The sequence below is a fragment of the Pseudorca crassidens genome, chromosome 14, assembly GCF_039906515.1.
Source record: "Pseudorca crassidens isolate mPseCra1 chromosome 14, mPseCra1.hap1, whole genome shotgun sequence".
NCBI classification, from domain to species: domain Eukaryota; kingdom Metazoa; phylum Chordata; class Mammalia; order Artiodactyla; family Delphinidae; genus Pseudorca; species Pseudorca crassidens.
Genome location: NC_090309.1, coordinates 10,055,871 through 10,071,710, shown reverse-complemented (window position 1 = coordinate 10,071,710; position 15,840 = coordinate 10,055,871). Strand labels below are relative to the sequence as shown.

Below are 15,840 nucleotides of genomic sequence, written 5' to 3'. Positions count from 1 at the left end.
AGGGCCGACCCGAGGGAGAGGGAGAGGTACCCTTAGCCCATGCTGGGGGGCTGGGCCTCAACTACAGGGGGGCTCCCAGAGGCCTTCAGGGAGGACCACCCCTCCAGATCCCTGTCCCTAGAGCCCTGGAGAGGTCATCTCCCATTCCCAGACTTCCCCAGGGCTGGGGCAGGAGATGGCAGCAGGCAGAGTCAGAAATCCCCCGGCAGGCCTGCCTTCCCCCGACAGACCTAGAGGGTCCCTCTGTCCCCAGGAGCTCTTGGGGGAACATGACAGGCAAGCAAGGGGCAGAGGGAGAGGCCTGGGCCTTAGACAGGGTAGCCAGAGGGGCTGGAAGACAGGGGTGCTGCCTAGAGGGGCCAAGGGTTGTACAACCTGGCCACGCTGAGCATAGAATGCCCTTCCCACTTGGGGGCAGAAGCCACAGGTTTGACCTCTGGGTGTCCTTATGAAGCGTTTTCTGGGTGCACGGGCTCCTGGCAGAGCAGGGTTCCCCAAAATAGCCTAGACGATTGCTGGCTGGTCTTCTGCTTCTAGAGATGGGTCTGGGGGTACAGCGGGCACTTGGGCCTGCCAGGACTGCTCCAGGGCAATGCCAGGAACCACTGCTCCAGGCCGTGACCTTAGGGAAGAAGCTGGGGGCTGGGGGGGCCTTGCAGAGGCCTCCACACCAGAACTCCTCAGGGCGGGGGGCTCCCACACACGTGGGCTCTCTTCAGCCCCGAAGCCCTCGGGGCCAGGGCTCCTGGATTCTGCCAACAGTGCCTTTAGGAGCTGCTGCAGGTACGGTCTAGACGCGGGAGTGGGGCTCCTACCATCGCTGTGGGTCTGGAGCCCTAGAGGAGGAAAGATAGGTTACGTCCCAGCATCACAGAGGGACGGTGCATGGCAGCTGCGAGAGCCAGAGCACCCTTCAGCCTCATTCACAGTGACCTAGAACTCAGCTCACGGGATGCGACAACCCGCCACGCTCCTGCTATGCTGCTGCCCAATGCCTTCGAGACCCGAACTCCCAACTCCCCCTTAGAGACAAGGACCACAGAGCCATCCCATTCCCTCCCCGCTTGGCCCCAGAGGTCACCAGCAGAAGGTCAGGCCACTGGGATCTTCCATGACCTCCCACCCACACCCCCGGCTGCTCTGATGGTCAAACCCCAGATCTAGCATTGCAGCCCTCGTCACCCAGACCACCCGGGGCTGCTCTGTACAGGGCAACACCTCACCTCTCACCCATATCCGAGGCCTATTCCAGAACTTTTCCTACACTTGCAGCTATGCCCAAACCCAGGGCATCAGCAGGACACAGGTGAGCACGACCAGGCCCGTGTGCTCAGTGGGGTGGGTGTTGCCGGCCCCTCACTGCCCCTCCCGGACCACAGCTGGCTGCCACCGGCTGCTTTGTAAGACTCTTCATTTCAGGCCCAAGTTATCCGGCCAGTCGGCCCCAGCCCCCCTTCAGGACTGCCCTCATCCCTGTCACTCCTGCCCACCCACCAAAGGCTTCCCGATGAGCCATACCTTCCATGCAAGGACACTGACCAATCTGAGCTGACACGCTTCAACCAGTGACTTCACAGCCCATTCCCTGCCTGGACCTGCCAAGACCACACCCGCTAAAGTCACGGGTCCCGGCTGCCCACCCTCTGACGGCCGCCTCCTTTACTTCCAGCCCACTTGCTTCACTATCACGATCCTTCAGCCCCGCTGAGCCCCCAAACTCCTTCTTCTTGCCCCACAGCCTCCTTACTTCCAAACCCCTCTCCTCACCTGGCATGGGTTCCACAGCCCTCGGTGCAGACCCTCCCTTGGAGACATCCCCAGGCACCTCCCCCTCTGTCAGAACTGCCCACAACACCCCAGTCCTAGAGGACCAGGTGACTAACCTACACCACGCCTCCGCCAGCAGCCCAGCACCACCCGTGGCCAGGCCGTGTGTCTCTCACGGGTTTCCTCTCCTGCTCTCCAGTCAGCAGCTTCACACCTTTTCCTTCACATCCATCTTCTTCTCCCCAGCCTCTCGGCTGGAGACCTCACCTCACTCTTTATGCCGCCAAAGCCTGGGATGGAGCCCCTCATCTGCACATCACGATCTGCACGGGAACTCAGATCTGTTCCCATCTTCTTCCTTCCCATTAGGTCCAAGGAAGTTCCCCAGCTCCCAACAAGAGCAACTCCTCCCTGAATGTTCTAGATATTTTTCTCCCCCCCCCACCCCAAATCCATTCCCGCTTCTCCACTGGGTCATTATTTCAGTATCCAAACTTGCTGTGTGTCCACCATCTTGATAAACTTTCCATTGACCCATGACCGCTTCTAGCCACCTCTCAATTCTGTTCCTCATGTTAGTCAAGCCTCAAATAGTTACCCACAAAGCTCTTGCCACGTGTCCTTTTATTTTTCAAAAGGTATGTAATATTTGAGATTATATATAGGAAAGAATAGTCTACGAAATGGTGCTGGAACTAGATAGTCACATGCAAAATACATAGGATTAAATCTACATGACCTCGAGTTAGGCAAGTCCTTCTTAGATATGACACCAAAAATACAGTGATAAAAGAATAGATAAGTTGGACTTCACATCAAAATTTTAAATGTCTATATTCAAAGGACACCATCTAGAAAGTTAAACTATAACATGTGAGGAAATATTTCCAAATGATATATCTGATAAGGAACATGTATCTGGAATATATAAAGAACTCCTACAACTCACCAGTAAGACAACCCAACTGAAAAACGGGCAAAAGACTTGAACAGACACTTTTCCAAAAATATACAGATGACCGATAAGCACATGAAGAGATGTTCAAAGTCATTAGGGAAATGCAAATCAAAACTACAATGAGGGACTTCCTTGGCGGTCCAGTGGTTAAGACTCTGTGCTCCCAATGCAAGGGGCCCAGATTCGATCCCTGGTCAGGGAACTAGATCCCGCATGCCACAACTAAGAGCCCGCACACCGCAAATAAAAAGAGCCCGCACACAGCAGCAAAGATCCCCCGTGCGGCAACGAACACCTAGCACAGCCAAATAAATAAATACTAAAAAAAAAACTACAATGAGATACCACTTCACACCCACTTGCGGTGGTTATAATCAGAAGAATAAGTGTTGACATGGGCTTGCAGAAAGTGGAACCTTCATACATTGCCAGTAGAAATGAAAAATAATGCAGCCAATTTGGAAAACAATTTAGCAGTTAAATATGGAGTCACCAAAGGACCCAGAAATTCCACTCCTAAGTATATACCCAAAGGAAAAGAAAATATATGCCCGGGGCTTCCCTGGTGGCGCAGTGGTTGAGAATCTGCCTGCTAATGCAGGGGACACGGGTTCAAGCCCTGGCCTGGGAGGATCCCACATGCCATGGAGCAACTAGGCCCGTGAGCCACAACTACTGAGCCTGCGCGTCTGGAGCCTGTGCTCTGCAGCACGAGAGGCCACGATAGTGAGAGGCCCGCGCACCACGATGAAGAGCGGCCCCTGCTTGCCACAGCTAAAGAAAGCCTTCGCACAGAAACCAAGACCCAACACAGCAAAAATAAATTAATTAATAAACTCCTACCCCCCAACATCTAAAATATATATATATATGTCCACATAAAATCTTATACATGAATGTTCACAGTACCATTATTCATAATAGCCTAAAAGTAGAAACAACCCAAAGATCCTTTGATAAATGGATAAACAAAATGTAGTATATCATTCAACAACAAAAATGAATGAAGTATAGTTGACCCTTGAACAACACAGCTGTGAACTGCATGGGTCCACGTATACGTGATTTTTTTTTTTCCAATAAAATATTCACAGTACTACACGATACATGGTTGGTGTATCCAAGGATGCGGAGGACTGACTGTAAAGTTATAGGCAGATCTGACTGCATGGAGGGTCAGCACCCCTAACTCACGTTGATCAAGGGTCAACTGTACTGATACACACGATAACATGGACGAATCTTGAAAACATGATGCTAAGTGAAGAAGCCAGTCACAAAAGATCACATACTGTATGATTCCATTTATATGAAATGTTCAGAGTAGGCAAAACTATAGAAACAGAATGTAGATTAGTGATTGCCTATGGCTGGAGTTGGGGGTACACACATGCAACAAGACCTAGGAGTAGGGTCATGGGGTATATACACTTCAACTTCATAAGATATCAGATTGTTTTCCAAAGTGGTTGCAGCAATTTACACTCCTATAGCAGAGTATGAATGTTATCACTGCTTCATATTCTTCTTAGTATTTGGTAGTATCTGACATTTAAATTTCTACCCATTTAGGGGGTATAAAAAGGTACTGTGGTCTTTATTTGCATTTCCCCAATTATTAATGATGTTGAATATCTTGGGTTTCCCAATTTGGTTTCTTCTGTGAATTGCTTGTTAAGTCTCTTGCCTTTTCTACTTTGTGGGGTTTTTTCTTACTAAGTTCTAAAAGTTTTTTTTAATATACTTTGAGTACAATTAGTTACAAAATTTCTCTTCTGATCTGTAACTTGTATTTTCACTTTTATGTCTTTTAATAAATAGTATTTATTATGATCAATGTAGTTGGATTTTTAATTTTTCCAGCTTTGTCTCATGTTGCCTGTCTTATTTTTAAAAAGTCCTTACCTATTCCAAGGTCGTGAAGACATTTTACTATATTTTCTTCTAAAAAGTTTTAGAGTTTTTTTGGTTTACATGGAAGTCTTGTATACAACTAGAATTTCTGTGCATGATGAATTAGAAATTCACTTTTTTAAGTGAATAACTAGGGACTTCCCTGGTGGCGCAGTGGTTAAGAATCTGCCTGCCAATGCAGGGGACACGGGTTTGAGCCCTGGTCCGGGAAGATCCCACATGTGGTGGAGCAACTAAGCCCGTGCACCACAACTACTGAGCCTCCGCTCTAGAGCCCGTGAGCCACAACTACTGAGCCTGTGCACCACAACTACTGAGGCTGCACTCTAGAGCCCATGAGCCACAACTACTGAGCCCGTGCACCACAACTACTGAGCCTGCACTCTACAGCCCACGAGAAACAACTACTGAGCCCACGTGCCACAACTACTGAGCCTGCACTCTAGAGTCCACAAGCCACGATTACTGAAGCCCGCGTGCCACAACTACTGAAGCCCATGCACCTAGAGCCCATGCTCTGCAACAAGAGAAGCCACTGCAATGAGAAGCCGGCGCATGGCAACAAAGAGTAGCCCCTGCTCGCCACAACTAGAGAAAGCCCATGCACAGCAACAAAGACCCAACGCAGCCAAAAATAAATAAATAAAATAAATTTTTTAAAAAAATAAAAAAATAAAATGGATAACTAGTTGTCTTTAGAGCTATTTAATGGCTACCCTATTCTTTCCCTAGTGATCAATGCCCTTTTATCAAGTGTCCACTTCTGAGGAGGATTCATTTCTAAACTCTCCATTCTGTTTCAGTGGGCAATTATCTACCCTTGTACCAATGCTACACGTTTATATAAAGGTATTTTATATACATTCTGTGTATATATATGAATATATGCATTTATACATTTATATGCTATATATATATATAAAGACATTTTATAATCTACATAACGTCATGTCTGCTAGGGCAGTCCCTCCACTTTTTTCTCTTCAGGAGTGTCTGGGCTATTATTGGCCTTTTGCATTTTTATTACAGATTTTAGACTCACTTGTCAAGATCTCCAAACTTATTGGGATTTTCAGCGGGAATTTATTGAGTCTGTAGATCAGTAGAGAATTACATTTTTATATTGTCTTCCTTTTAATATGATACATCTCTGTATTTACTTAAGTATTCTTTAACGATTGTAATAAGGTTTTTTTCCATAAAGTTTTATATAGCTTCTGTCAGATTTACTCCTTAGAACTTTATCTTCACTATTATAATGGTATCTTTAAGAATTATGTTTCCTAACTATTGATATACAGAAATAAAACTGATTTCTATATATTGATTATATTTACTTTTTAAAATTCTTATTAGTTCTAGTAATTTGTTTATAGATTGCTACTTTCAATGTAGTCATCTATGAATAGCGGCAATTTTTGCTTCCTTCCCAAACCTCAGACTTTTAATTTTGTCATACCACAATGGCTAAGACTTTCACTACATTGTTGAATAGATGGGACAATAGTGGAAAAACTTGTCTTGGTCCCAATTTTAATGTTTTGACATTAAAAATGAGTTTTGCTATGGGTTTTTGGTAGGTACGTTAAACTTAAAAAAGTGACCTCTATTCCTATATGTAACAGTTTTATAATCACCAGTGAGGGTTAATTTTTTCACGTGCGTTTTCTGCATCTCCTGCGGTGAGGCCCTGGTGATCTCCCCGTGCTCACCTCTACAGCCTCACCTCCTAGCACCCGACCCTCGCTCACACCACCTCAACACAGGAGCCTCCTTTGGCTCCCCAAATCACTCTATCCCCTGTCACTCACCTTTTGCACGGGGATCACGGCCAAGCGGGCTGCAGTCATAAAACTTGAGGACCCGTGCGATGTCAGAGGCGCTCAGGTTCCATCGCTGGCCAATTTGGACACTGGGGGCCCAGAGCGGCGTGATGGTGGGCATCCCGCGCCGGCTGAAGGCGAGCCTGAAACCCAAGCAGGCAGGGGCCTGAGTCCAGACCACGGCAGGAGCTGGCATGGCAGCGCAGAGGGAAGGAAGCAAGGAAAGGGGGTCCTCACCTGCTATAGTGCATCACTGACGAGTAGTCATAGGGCACCAACATGTTGCTGCTCCGAGATTTGATGAAGTTCATTTCAAAGCCTGAAAAAATACTTGGCGATGTGGGAAGAGGGCCAGGGGAGGAAGGGTAGGTGATAGGGGCTTTCTGGAAATGTACAACCTACCTGAGCCTAGGGGTCCCAAACTACAGCCAGATGTGCATCTCCCCACCCCCGCCACTGATCCCTGATCCCTGTCTCCTCCGTGCCCTGGGAGGGTTCCAGACCTGCACCAGCTGATGTGCAAGCACAGGGACCTGGTGGTGGCCCGCCGTCGCCCCCTAAGACTTCTCTCCACCTTTCTCCTCCTCTCAAGCTTACCTTGTACGAGACTATCTTTATACCACCTGCAGCTTCTACGACGACACACGCTGCAAAGAGTGTCTTGGACGCCCCCTACCGGCGAGATGAAGTGCCTACTCCCCACCCCAGCCTTAGAGGCCCTTGAGCCCATCGTGTGCGGTGAGGATAGCCCGTTCCCAGAAGCAAAGCCACCTTCTCTCCCTGCCTCGGGCCAACAACACCCGCCCCCTACCCCCTACCCCCACCCCCGGGTGTGGAGTCCAGTCCTTTGCCATCGGCCAGAGCACCTGCTTCTCCCTGGCACTTGGCTCCTCCAGGCCTGGGAGGGGCTAGGTTCCCTCCGTCAAGTTCTGCCCTTCACAGTGAGCCTCTGATAGAAGAGCTGCACCCTCCAAACCCCCCAAACCCAGCCAGCCACCTCCACACCCACCCATGGTCACCAGCAGCCTCCTTACCACCAAAATGGAATTCCAACCCCTTTATATCCCATCACCTGCCTGAAAATACCTGCCCAGTAGAGTGCTTAGTTCAATCTCCCACTCCACCTCCTCCTGAGTCCCCGCCTCCCCACCTCCAGTTAATTACTGTTACTAGTTTGCATATTTTAGCCTTTTGTTCTGTACGTATTAACTAAGTACAAATGTATTCTCATTTTTGTCCATTCTTAGGCAATTTTTTCCATTAGGGTAGCTGGTGTTTAACTTGTTTAATTGTTAAGAAACAAAAACAAAACAGCTTTTCAGTTTATTAGTGCTGTTTGTTTTCTAACTCATTAATTTCTGCTTTTACCTTCAGTAATTCCCTCCTGCTTTCATTTCTTTCTTAACTTGGATTGAAATGCCTATTTTTTTTTTTTTTTTTTTTTTTTTTTTTGCGGTACGCGGGCCTCTCATTGTTGTGGCCTCTCCCGTTGCGGAGCACAGGCTCCGGACGCGCAGGCTCAGCGGCCATGGCTCACGGGCCCAGCCGCTCCGCGGCATGCGGGATCCTCCCGGACCGGGGCACGAACCCGTGTCCCCTGCATCGGCAGGCGGACTCTCAACCACTGCGCCACCAGGGAAGCCCTGAAATGCCTAATTTGTTCTCTCTGTTTATTGATGTAAGTATTTGTCTACACGTTTTCCCTGTGCATTGCTTTAGCTGTGAACCATTGGTTCTAATGTGTTTTTATGTTTTAAGAATTCCTGCAATTTCTTTTACTTCATAACTAAAAGAAAGATTTGTTGTTTTTTAAATTTTAATTTCCAGTTGGATAAAGTTTTTCATTTTGATTTATTATTAGTTTCTACTTTTTACATCATGATCAAACTGTTTGTATTAACTCTACTTTTTCAAATTTGAAGTTTTTATGGCTATCATAAGTTTTTACAAGAATTAAGTGGTTTTTTTTTTTGGTCGCACCATGACCAGGGATTGAACCCGTGCCCCTGGAGTGGAAGCGCAGGGTCCTAACCACTGGACCACCAGGGAAGTCCCTCCATGAGTACTTAAAAGGATTATAGTCTATTTTCAGGCTATGGTGTCACTGTCTCCTCCCCACTTACCTAGACTAATCTCTGATCTCAAGCTCCAATCTCCGTCCCACTGAGAGGTGCTACCCATCTTCCCATCCCCTTCTTGGAGCGGAAGGGCATCCATGCATGCATCTTGGGCTCCACCTCTGACCATTTCGCCTGGCTAACCCCGCAGCAGCAGCAAAGGCGCTCACACCAGAAGCATCCGCTTACAGGAAGCCTTCCAAATCTTCTGTTTCCATACCCCCAAACCCAAGTCATCACTTACCTCCTCTGCTCCCCTCCCTCACAAAGCGATTGTCTGGACTCCCCTCACCTCCTGCAGCAGGCTGTCCCCCTCTGCCAAAGGTCAGGGTCCCCGCATTGCTGGAGTCAGATCCCCGGCACCATACCCCAGACCAGCCTCAGCTTTCCCACTGCCACCTTTCAGAGCCTGGCATCCCTGTACTTTCCGTCCCAGCTGCCCATCAGCACCCGTCTCACACACACCAAGCCGCACAGGACTGCCCTGCGCCTCTTGCGTCTGACGCTTGGCCCACTACCTCCAGGACTTCCGTCTCGGCTCAGCGCCCCGGCTGGAACACAGTCCCCGCCCTGACTCCACACAGCAGTGTCCAGAGCATGAGGGGCTGCTAGCTGAGTATGAGCGAGAGAGATTCCTAAGACCATCAACTCCATCCTCAGGTAACTGCCGGTGTCCGTGAAGAGAAACGAGGCGCACAGCAAATTTCTGCCCTAGGTCAGGGTAACTGTGGGTGGCCGTGAAGGCTCAGGGCCCAGAGCTGCAGCATCTGGACTATTCTCCAGGTCTCGGAGGCAAGCAGGAACCCCACCTTCCCCATGGGAGACAGGCAGGGAGTGGGGAAGATGGACGATCACTCTCAAATAGCCGGGCAACTCCTCAGGCCTGGACCGTGCCTCCTGCCACCTTCTCCCAGCAGGACTACCTCTCCCACCCCCCCACCCCCTAGTCCCCTGGCCTAGCCTGGCCTTTCACAGCCCCGCTCACCTGGGAGGATCTCGTTCCAGTTCACACGGATGTAGCGGTCCCGGTCGGCTCGCGAATGCTCGTGCCAGAAGCCCAGCACGTGCATGAGCTCGTGCAGGACGATGCCCGGGCCCCTCCGGAGACAGCTGGGCCCCAGGGATACCACCTGCATCCCTCCACTGCGCCCTATGCTCGAGAAGCACCTGCAGGGCCATGAGAGTGCTGGGTGGGCACCAGCCCAGAGAATCCGCAGACCCAGGACCCTCACCCCTCCTCCCAAGACCTGGGATAAGTGAGCACCAACAGCTAGTCCCCATCCTGGGCTTTAGTCCCGAGCCTGCTGGCCCCAAGTCCCCTTACTGCCTGGAACCCCCTTTGCAGCCTGCACTGAGAGGAGTTGGTGGGAGCCAGTACTAATGTGGATGACGGAAGCAGCTCATGACGTGAATGTCCCCATGTGGGGAGCCTCAAGTCGAAGCTCTCACCCACATTCTCTTAGGCCCCTAGCAAGCTAGGAATGCAGTATTGCCATCACCCCCATTGCAGAGAGAAGGCAGAAGGGGCTCAGAAGTGAAGGGACGTTCCAGAGTCACCTGGTTCCTGCACTGTGGAACCCAGATCTGAGGCCAGGTCTGTCTCATGAAACCTGCACTCAGTCCCCAGGCCACAACATCTCCCCAGAGATGGAGTTGAGGGCTCTTTAAAGGAGAGTCGAGCACCTCCTTGCCCACGTCTCCTCCACCTCCTGCCCTGAGTATCTGTAGGTCCAGCTCACACTAGGCAAACCACTCAGATGGGCAGGGGGACTCTGGACCCGGGACAGAGGCCCAGACACAGGTTTCTGACCACAGCTTTGTTAATTCCAGGCTGAACTGAAGACAGCTGTGGCTCTCACCCCGCACATGCGTGAGTACACACACTTGCACACGTACCCAGAAGCGCTTACCCGGACATGGGGACGATGGAAATGAAGTCCCTCTGGCCCTCATAGGCAACGAACCTGATGCACGTGGAGTGTTCGAACTCAGCAAACGCCTCCAGGATGACTTGACGGCTGGGCTTATCTGGAGAGAGACACCCTGGCTGACGCCCCAGCCCGGCCCCTAGAGCCCTCGCAGCCCCTTGGAGGTCCGCACTTGGGAAGGGAACCAAGCTTCAGGTCACTATCCCAAAACGGAATGTCTAGAAAGGGCAGTGCGATGGTGTGGGGAGAAGAAAGCAGGGTTCCAGACAGACCCTGGCTGTGTGACCTTGGGCAGATAACTGTCCTCTGGACCATTTGGTCTTGAAATGGATCAGACAGTCCCTAGATGTACCTTTCCCATCAGCTCCTCCAGGATTTTAGCCTCCCAGCTCAGGGGCCAGCAGGGATAGAAGGGCTTCTGGTAGAAGGGCTACTTGGGTGGTGGCGGTAGAAGGGGCGCAGAGATGCAGGGGAAGAGGGAACAAAAACCCAGAGAGGAGCCTGGGCTGCATTGGGAAGGAGGGGCTGGCTCACTCACCATACTTGCTGGAGAGCAGGAAGGGGACCTCCACTACGCCGCCGTTCTTGGGCCACTTGTTGTTGGTCGCCGAGAACAGCCGGAAAGGGCTCTGAGGAGAGAGGGCGGCTCAGGGACCCCGGTCAGCCCAGCTTCCCGCCCCCAAGAGTGCCACACCTCCAGCCATGGGAGCCCTAAAGATGTGAGCCGCAGACCCCCCTGGGTACATGAGCATAGCTGGTCATTAGAAATGGGATAGAAGCTGGGAAGTCAGCGGGCCAGCTCCCTGAGTTACGACGTACAGCACAACCCTTTCTTCTACATAACATAGAACTGACAACTTACTCTATCAAGAAGAGAAACAAGACAAAATGAAGAGGCTGGCTAGGAATGCCAGCACCCCAGGGGGCCTAGTTCAGAGGGGCTCAGCTCCACCAGCAGCCCCCCCCCCACTCCTTCCTGGAGCACAGCAGCCCACAGAGCTCCTCTGAACGTGCAGGTGGGAAGATGGGGACACGGTCCTCCTCGGGCTGATTCTAAGGCAACACCCGTGGCCTTAGCGACTTTCTTTATTCTTCTGCCAACTCTGAAGCCTGGGCTTCAGAGCACCCCAGCACGTCCTGCCCCACTGGGACCAAAGGTTTTACTGGATTCTGCTTTTATCCCCGGCACTCACTGGGTGACTGGGAACAGGGGCCTCGCCCTGCCCTGGGGGTTCCTGCCCTGCGCCAGGCTGGCCTTCAGTCTTCGGCCCAGCCTTATGCTATGCCATCAGTGGACAGCCTCAGACCAGGAGCACAGCCTAGCTCGCACCAGGCCACTGTCCTATTCAGGAGTCTTCTGCCCACCCTCGCCCCAATTTAGGCAAGTGTCTCCTAGAAGATGGCAATGCAAGTCGCCCCGATTCCCATCCAGGCTTCTCCCTTTCTGAGCCTGCCCCCACCCCTGGGCAGGATGGTTCCTGTGTTACTTCTTGTTCCGTTGTCCCGAGGCCATTGCTCCCACCACCGATGTTCCCCACAAACACCTCCCTATAGCCCCACCAGCCACTCTGCCAACCTGCGCTTACCTCTTCTTTTGTCCTGATACTCCCTGAGCACCTCCCCCGGGTAGGGTAGCAAGCTGGCTCTTGAAAGTCCAAACCCCCTCCTTCAGGAAGCCCTCTCAGGCTGACTGCTACCACCACTCCAGAGGTCACCCTCCCTCAGGCTGGCTTATTCCTAGCAGAACATTCGCTCTGACTTTGGCAAGAAGAGCTACGAGCAACAAAGGTGGATCCCTCAAACGTCACCCCGCCATGATGCCAAGGGGTGGACTCAAAGGTCTCTGACACTACCTGTGAGGTTATTTACACCCACGTGTGTGTACGCATGCTCACACGCACCGGCCGGAGGATGTCCCCCTCGAGGAGGAAGCTGCTCTCTGGGGTTTCCTCTGGGATGAGCCCTGGGAAGGAAGGGAGGGGCGTGTGTGGGTCCATGTCCTCCACAGCACAGACTCGAGGACAGGCCCAGGAAAGACCTTGGCTGTCAAGCCAAGCAACCCCGGGGTCCATCCTCCTTCGGGCTCTGAGGCTGTCACACAGCCCCTGAGTCCCAGTCTACAAACGTGTGCAATGCTTCTCAGCCTGATCGCACCCTTCCCCTGCTCAGAAGGTGCACCTGTCCTGAGAGCCACACAAGCCAGGTCCAGGGACTTCCCTGGCGGTCCAGTGGTTAGGACTTCACGCTTCCACTGCAGGGGGCACGGGTTCGCTCGCAGGTCAGGGAACTAAGATCCCGCATGTGAGCCCATGGCATGGCCAAAAAAAAATCCAGTCCCAGCTCCTGCGTCTGAGGCCCTCTGCTCTCAGGAAGATGCCATTTGTTCCAGCTGTCTTCATCCTCTGCTCCAGCCCAAGCCACACTCCTCAGAACACACCCTGGGCTCTCCCAGCCCACCTTACCCCCTACCCATCGGTGTGATACTCAGGCCCCTTAGAGTGGCAAGTGACAGAAACACCAGCCTGCACCACCATAGGAGGGTGGGTACTGGCTCCTGCCCACCCCCCTTCCCTCCAGCCTCATTTTCTGCCACAGCTGGCAGCCCTCTCCACAGCCTCTTTACTAGGATATCAGCCCCAGCAGAAACCTTAGAAGAGCGCCTGGCATCCTGGAGGTTGGGTTCCCTAGAAGCAGAGCCTGAGCCAGGGATCCATCTGTAGGTGATTGACGGTGGGAGCAGGGAGAGGTAGAGAGCGCTGGGGAAGAGCCCCAGCCAGACCCCATAGGAGCTCTGGACGCCAAGCGGCAGTACAGACTCATCCCACCTGGAGGCATGGGGCCAGACCCACGTCCTGTATGAGTCGCTGTGGCTGGGCCACCCTGGGCAGGGCAGGGCATAGCTTCCCAGGCATCCCTGGCCGAGGGTCTCCAGCTGCGAGGCCTTAGCATCCAACATTCCCAGCAGCTGGGGAGGGTGTGGGCCTCCCAGTCAAGGGCTTTATGGCGGGTACTACACTAGGCTCCCAGGTCGTTGGGCCACCAGCAGCCCTAGCAGAGAGAATCCTCCACAGCAGCTGGAAAGCAATGCCAAGGAGGCCTCAGATTGGCCTGGAGATGGCCAGAACCAGCCACAGTAACCTAAAGGCGGTGAACGGCCCTGCTCAAGCTTTTCAGAGAGGAAGGGGAGGCGCAGACCACATGCGGCAGATTCCCATCCCCTACCCCTTACCCCCCAGCCCCGTTCTGAACTCCAGTCTTTATTTCTACTAGCTTTGTCCCAGGTTATCTGTATGTTCTCATTCTTCAGCTGAAATCCCCAGGCAGGGAGGCCAGAGACTCAGGCTTCCTGGTCTTTGGACCTCCCCTCACCGGCGCCTCACACCTGCAGGTCATCCTGAACCAGTTGGCTGACCTGTTTCCAAACAGCTACTAATGACTATACTCAACACAGACCCGGCCTGATAAAAGTACGGGGCTCTCCATTGTTTCATAAACCTCTGGTGTTCCCCCTTCTTAATAAAAGTAACAACCCAGTAGAGAAGATGCAGAAAAACAGACTTAAGAAGTTGCCCGTGATGGTGGCGGTGGGCTGAATTGGGAGACTGGGGTTGACATATACACACCAGTATGTATAAAATAGATAACTAATAAGAACCTGCTGTATAAAAAATAAATAAAATTCAAAAAAAAAAAAAAGAAGTTGCCCGTGGAACCATTACTCTCCAAGACCCACTAAGAAAGCTGGCACGTTTCCTCCCAGCTTCTTCTGCTCTCTGAGCATTCAGCACAGTTTTCACGTGCCACATGGACAACTTCATACCCCAAACCCCAAGAGAAGACACAGTGCCCTCACCTTGGTTAATTGCAGGGATGTCCTTATCCCAAGACGTCTGGGTCCCCTCGGGGGTGAGGTCTTCTGAGAATCTGGTCCCACAGACTCCTGGGCAGCGAGAGGCCGAGGGCACTCCTAGGATGAAACCTGGCCCAGACACACAGGTACATATGCACGATGGCCAGAGTGCCCCCAATGGTGACACAGGATGACAGGACATGGGGTGGGGTGGGAGTGGGGTGTCAGACGGCAAGACCCAGGCCCTTCACAAAGATAGGTCTCCAGGAGGGAGTCCTGGGAGCCCGCCTGGCCTCCCCTGTCAGCCCCACCTGCTGCTGAAGCCTGGACAACTTTGAGGAAGGAGCTCCCTTAGCGGGACCGAGACTGGACTTCAAAAGGCAGCCCCAGGCTCCAAGTGTCTGGGTGTGTATGAGGCAGGGGAGGCAGCAAGAGAGAGGAAGATGGGGACAGACCTCAGTCTCCAACGCTGACAGCTGGGTGCGGGCTAGCCTCAGACCCTGCCCCCTGCCCCCCTCGTCAGCCCAGGGGTCTGGAAACGGGCTCAGCCTGGGCAAGCCTGGCATGGCCAGCAGAGCACGAACGCCTGGAGCGTCACTGCTGCTCTCTCCTGCCAGGCAGGCCCTCTGCTCCCAGCGTCCCCCGGAGGTCCTCCCCGGCCCCCCAGGAGCTGGCTTCTAGGAACTTCCCTGGAAGCCCATTCTCTGACCCAGGCAGATCAATTCCCATCCCTTGCGGGCTCCAGCCACACCCTCTGGCTGCCCCCAGGCCTCCGCAGGCTAGAACCAAAACGACGGGGGCAGTAGGGCGAGGCAACCCACTTACCGGGCAAAGAGAGCAGAGCCAGCACCCATGGCCAGAGGCCTCCTATGCTCATGCTGCCGGAGCTGGTCCGCTCTGGCCCCTCAGCTAGCAGGAGCACCAATTCCCACGAGATGAGGCAGCCTAATTACAAACTATGGTCAACGCCCCCCCCTTAAATAGCAGCTTTTCCAGCCCTCACCTGCAGCCCATCCCAATCAACCCCACCTGCAGCCCCGCCCTCTGCTGCCTGCGCTTCCCCTCCCAGCCCTGGCCCGAGGCTTCTGGATCCTGGTCAGATCCTTCCCGGCTTGGCTGAAGTGGGCGAGAGGGTGGGGAGAAGCCACGCGCTAGGCACGCTGCGGGTAGGGGGGTGGGTCCCACTTGGGGGTGTATCTCTTCTCATGTCCCCTCCCACCACCAGGGGGCAGAGAAACGTCGCAGAAAAGTGAGAGACGGCAGTGCTGGGTGGAACCTCATCCTCAAACCTGGGGAGACCCCTTTCCTGCCCCTGCCCTGTGCTCAGATGTGGGGAAGACTACCTGAGACCCTGAGGCGCCCCCAGTCTGACTGTTGAAAAACTCACTACGTTTTTATAAGCTTTTATTGTAGTACACACACGCCAGTAGACAATCACAAGAACCGGGAGCAGTGAAACCCACCAACTGAACACCAGGGACAA

General features: G+C 52.7%; 1 protein-coding gene across 1 annotated transcript; it reads right to left on the bottom strand.

Moving 5' to 3' along the window:
• Positions 1 to 504: 504 nt before the first annotated feature.
• ASTL (astacin like metalloendopeptidase) lies at positions 505 to 15,234 on the bottom strand. Its single transcript, XM_067703949.1, has 9 exons — positions 15,183 to 15,234; positions 14,361 to 14,486; positions 12,409 to 12,470; positions 11,046 to 11,136; positions 10,490 to 10,607; positions 9,565 to 9,746; positions 6,700 to 6,781; positions 6,451 to 6,605; positions 505 to 836 (listed from the first exon to the last, which is right to left on the bottom strand). Exons 1-9 carry the CDS (start codon positions 15,232 to 15,234, stop codon positions 505 to 507), a joined length of 1,200 nt encoding a protein of 399 aa, XP_067560050.1.
• Between the last annotated feature and the right edge of the window lie 606 nt (positions 15,235 to 15,840).

Bases quoted from the DNA above. Each gene is read 5' to 3' on its own strand.
- ASTL (XM_067703949.1), bottom strand. From the start codon at position 15,234: ATGAGCATAGGAGGCCTCTGGCCATGGGTGCTGGCTCTGCTCTCTTTG. The intron at 12,471-14,360 runs GTGAGGGCACTG...CTTCCTTCCCAG, and splicing joins CATCCCTGCAATTAACCAAG to GGCTCATCCCAGAGGAAACC. The intron at 10,608-11,045 runs GTGAGTGAGCCA...GTCTCTCTCCAG, and splicing joins CCTGCTCTCCAGCAAGTATG to ATAAGCCCAGCCGTCAAGTC.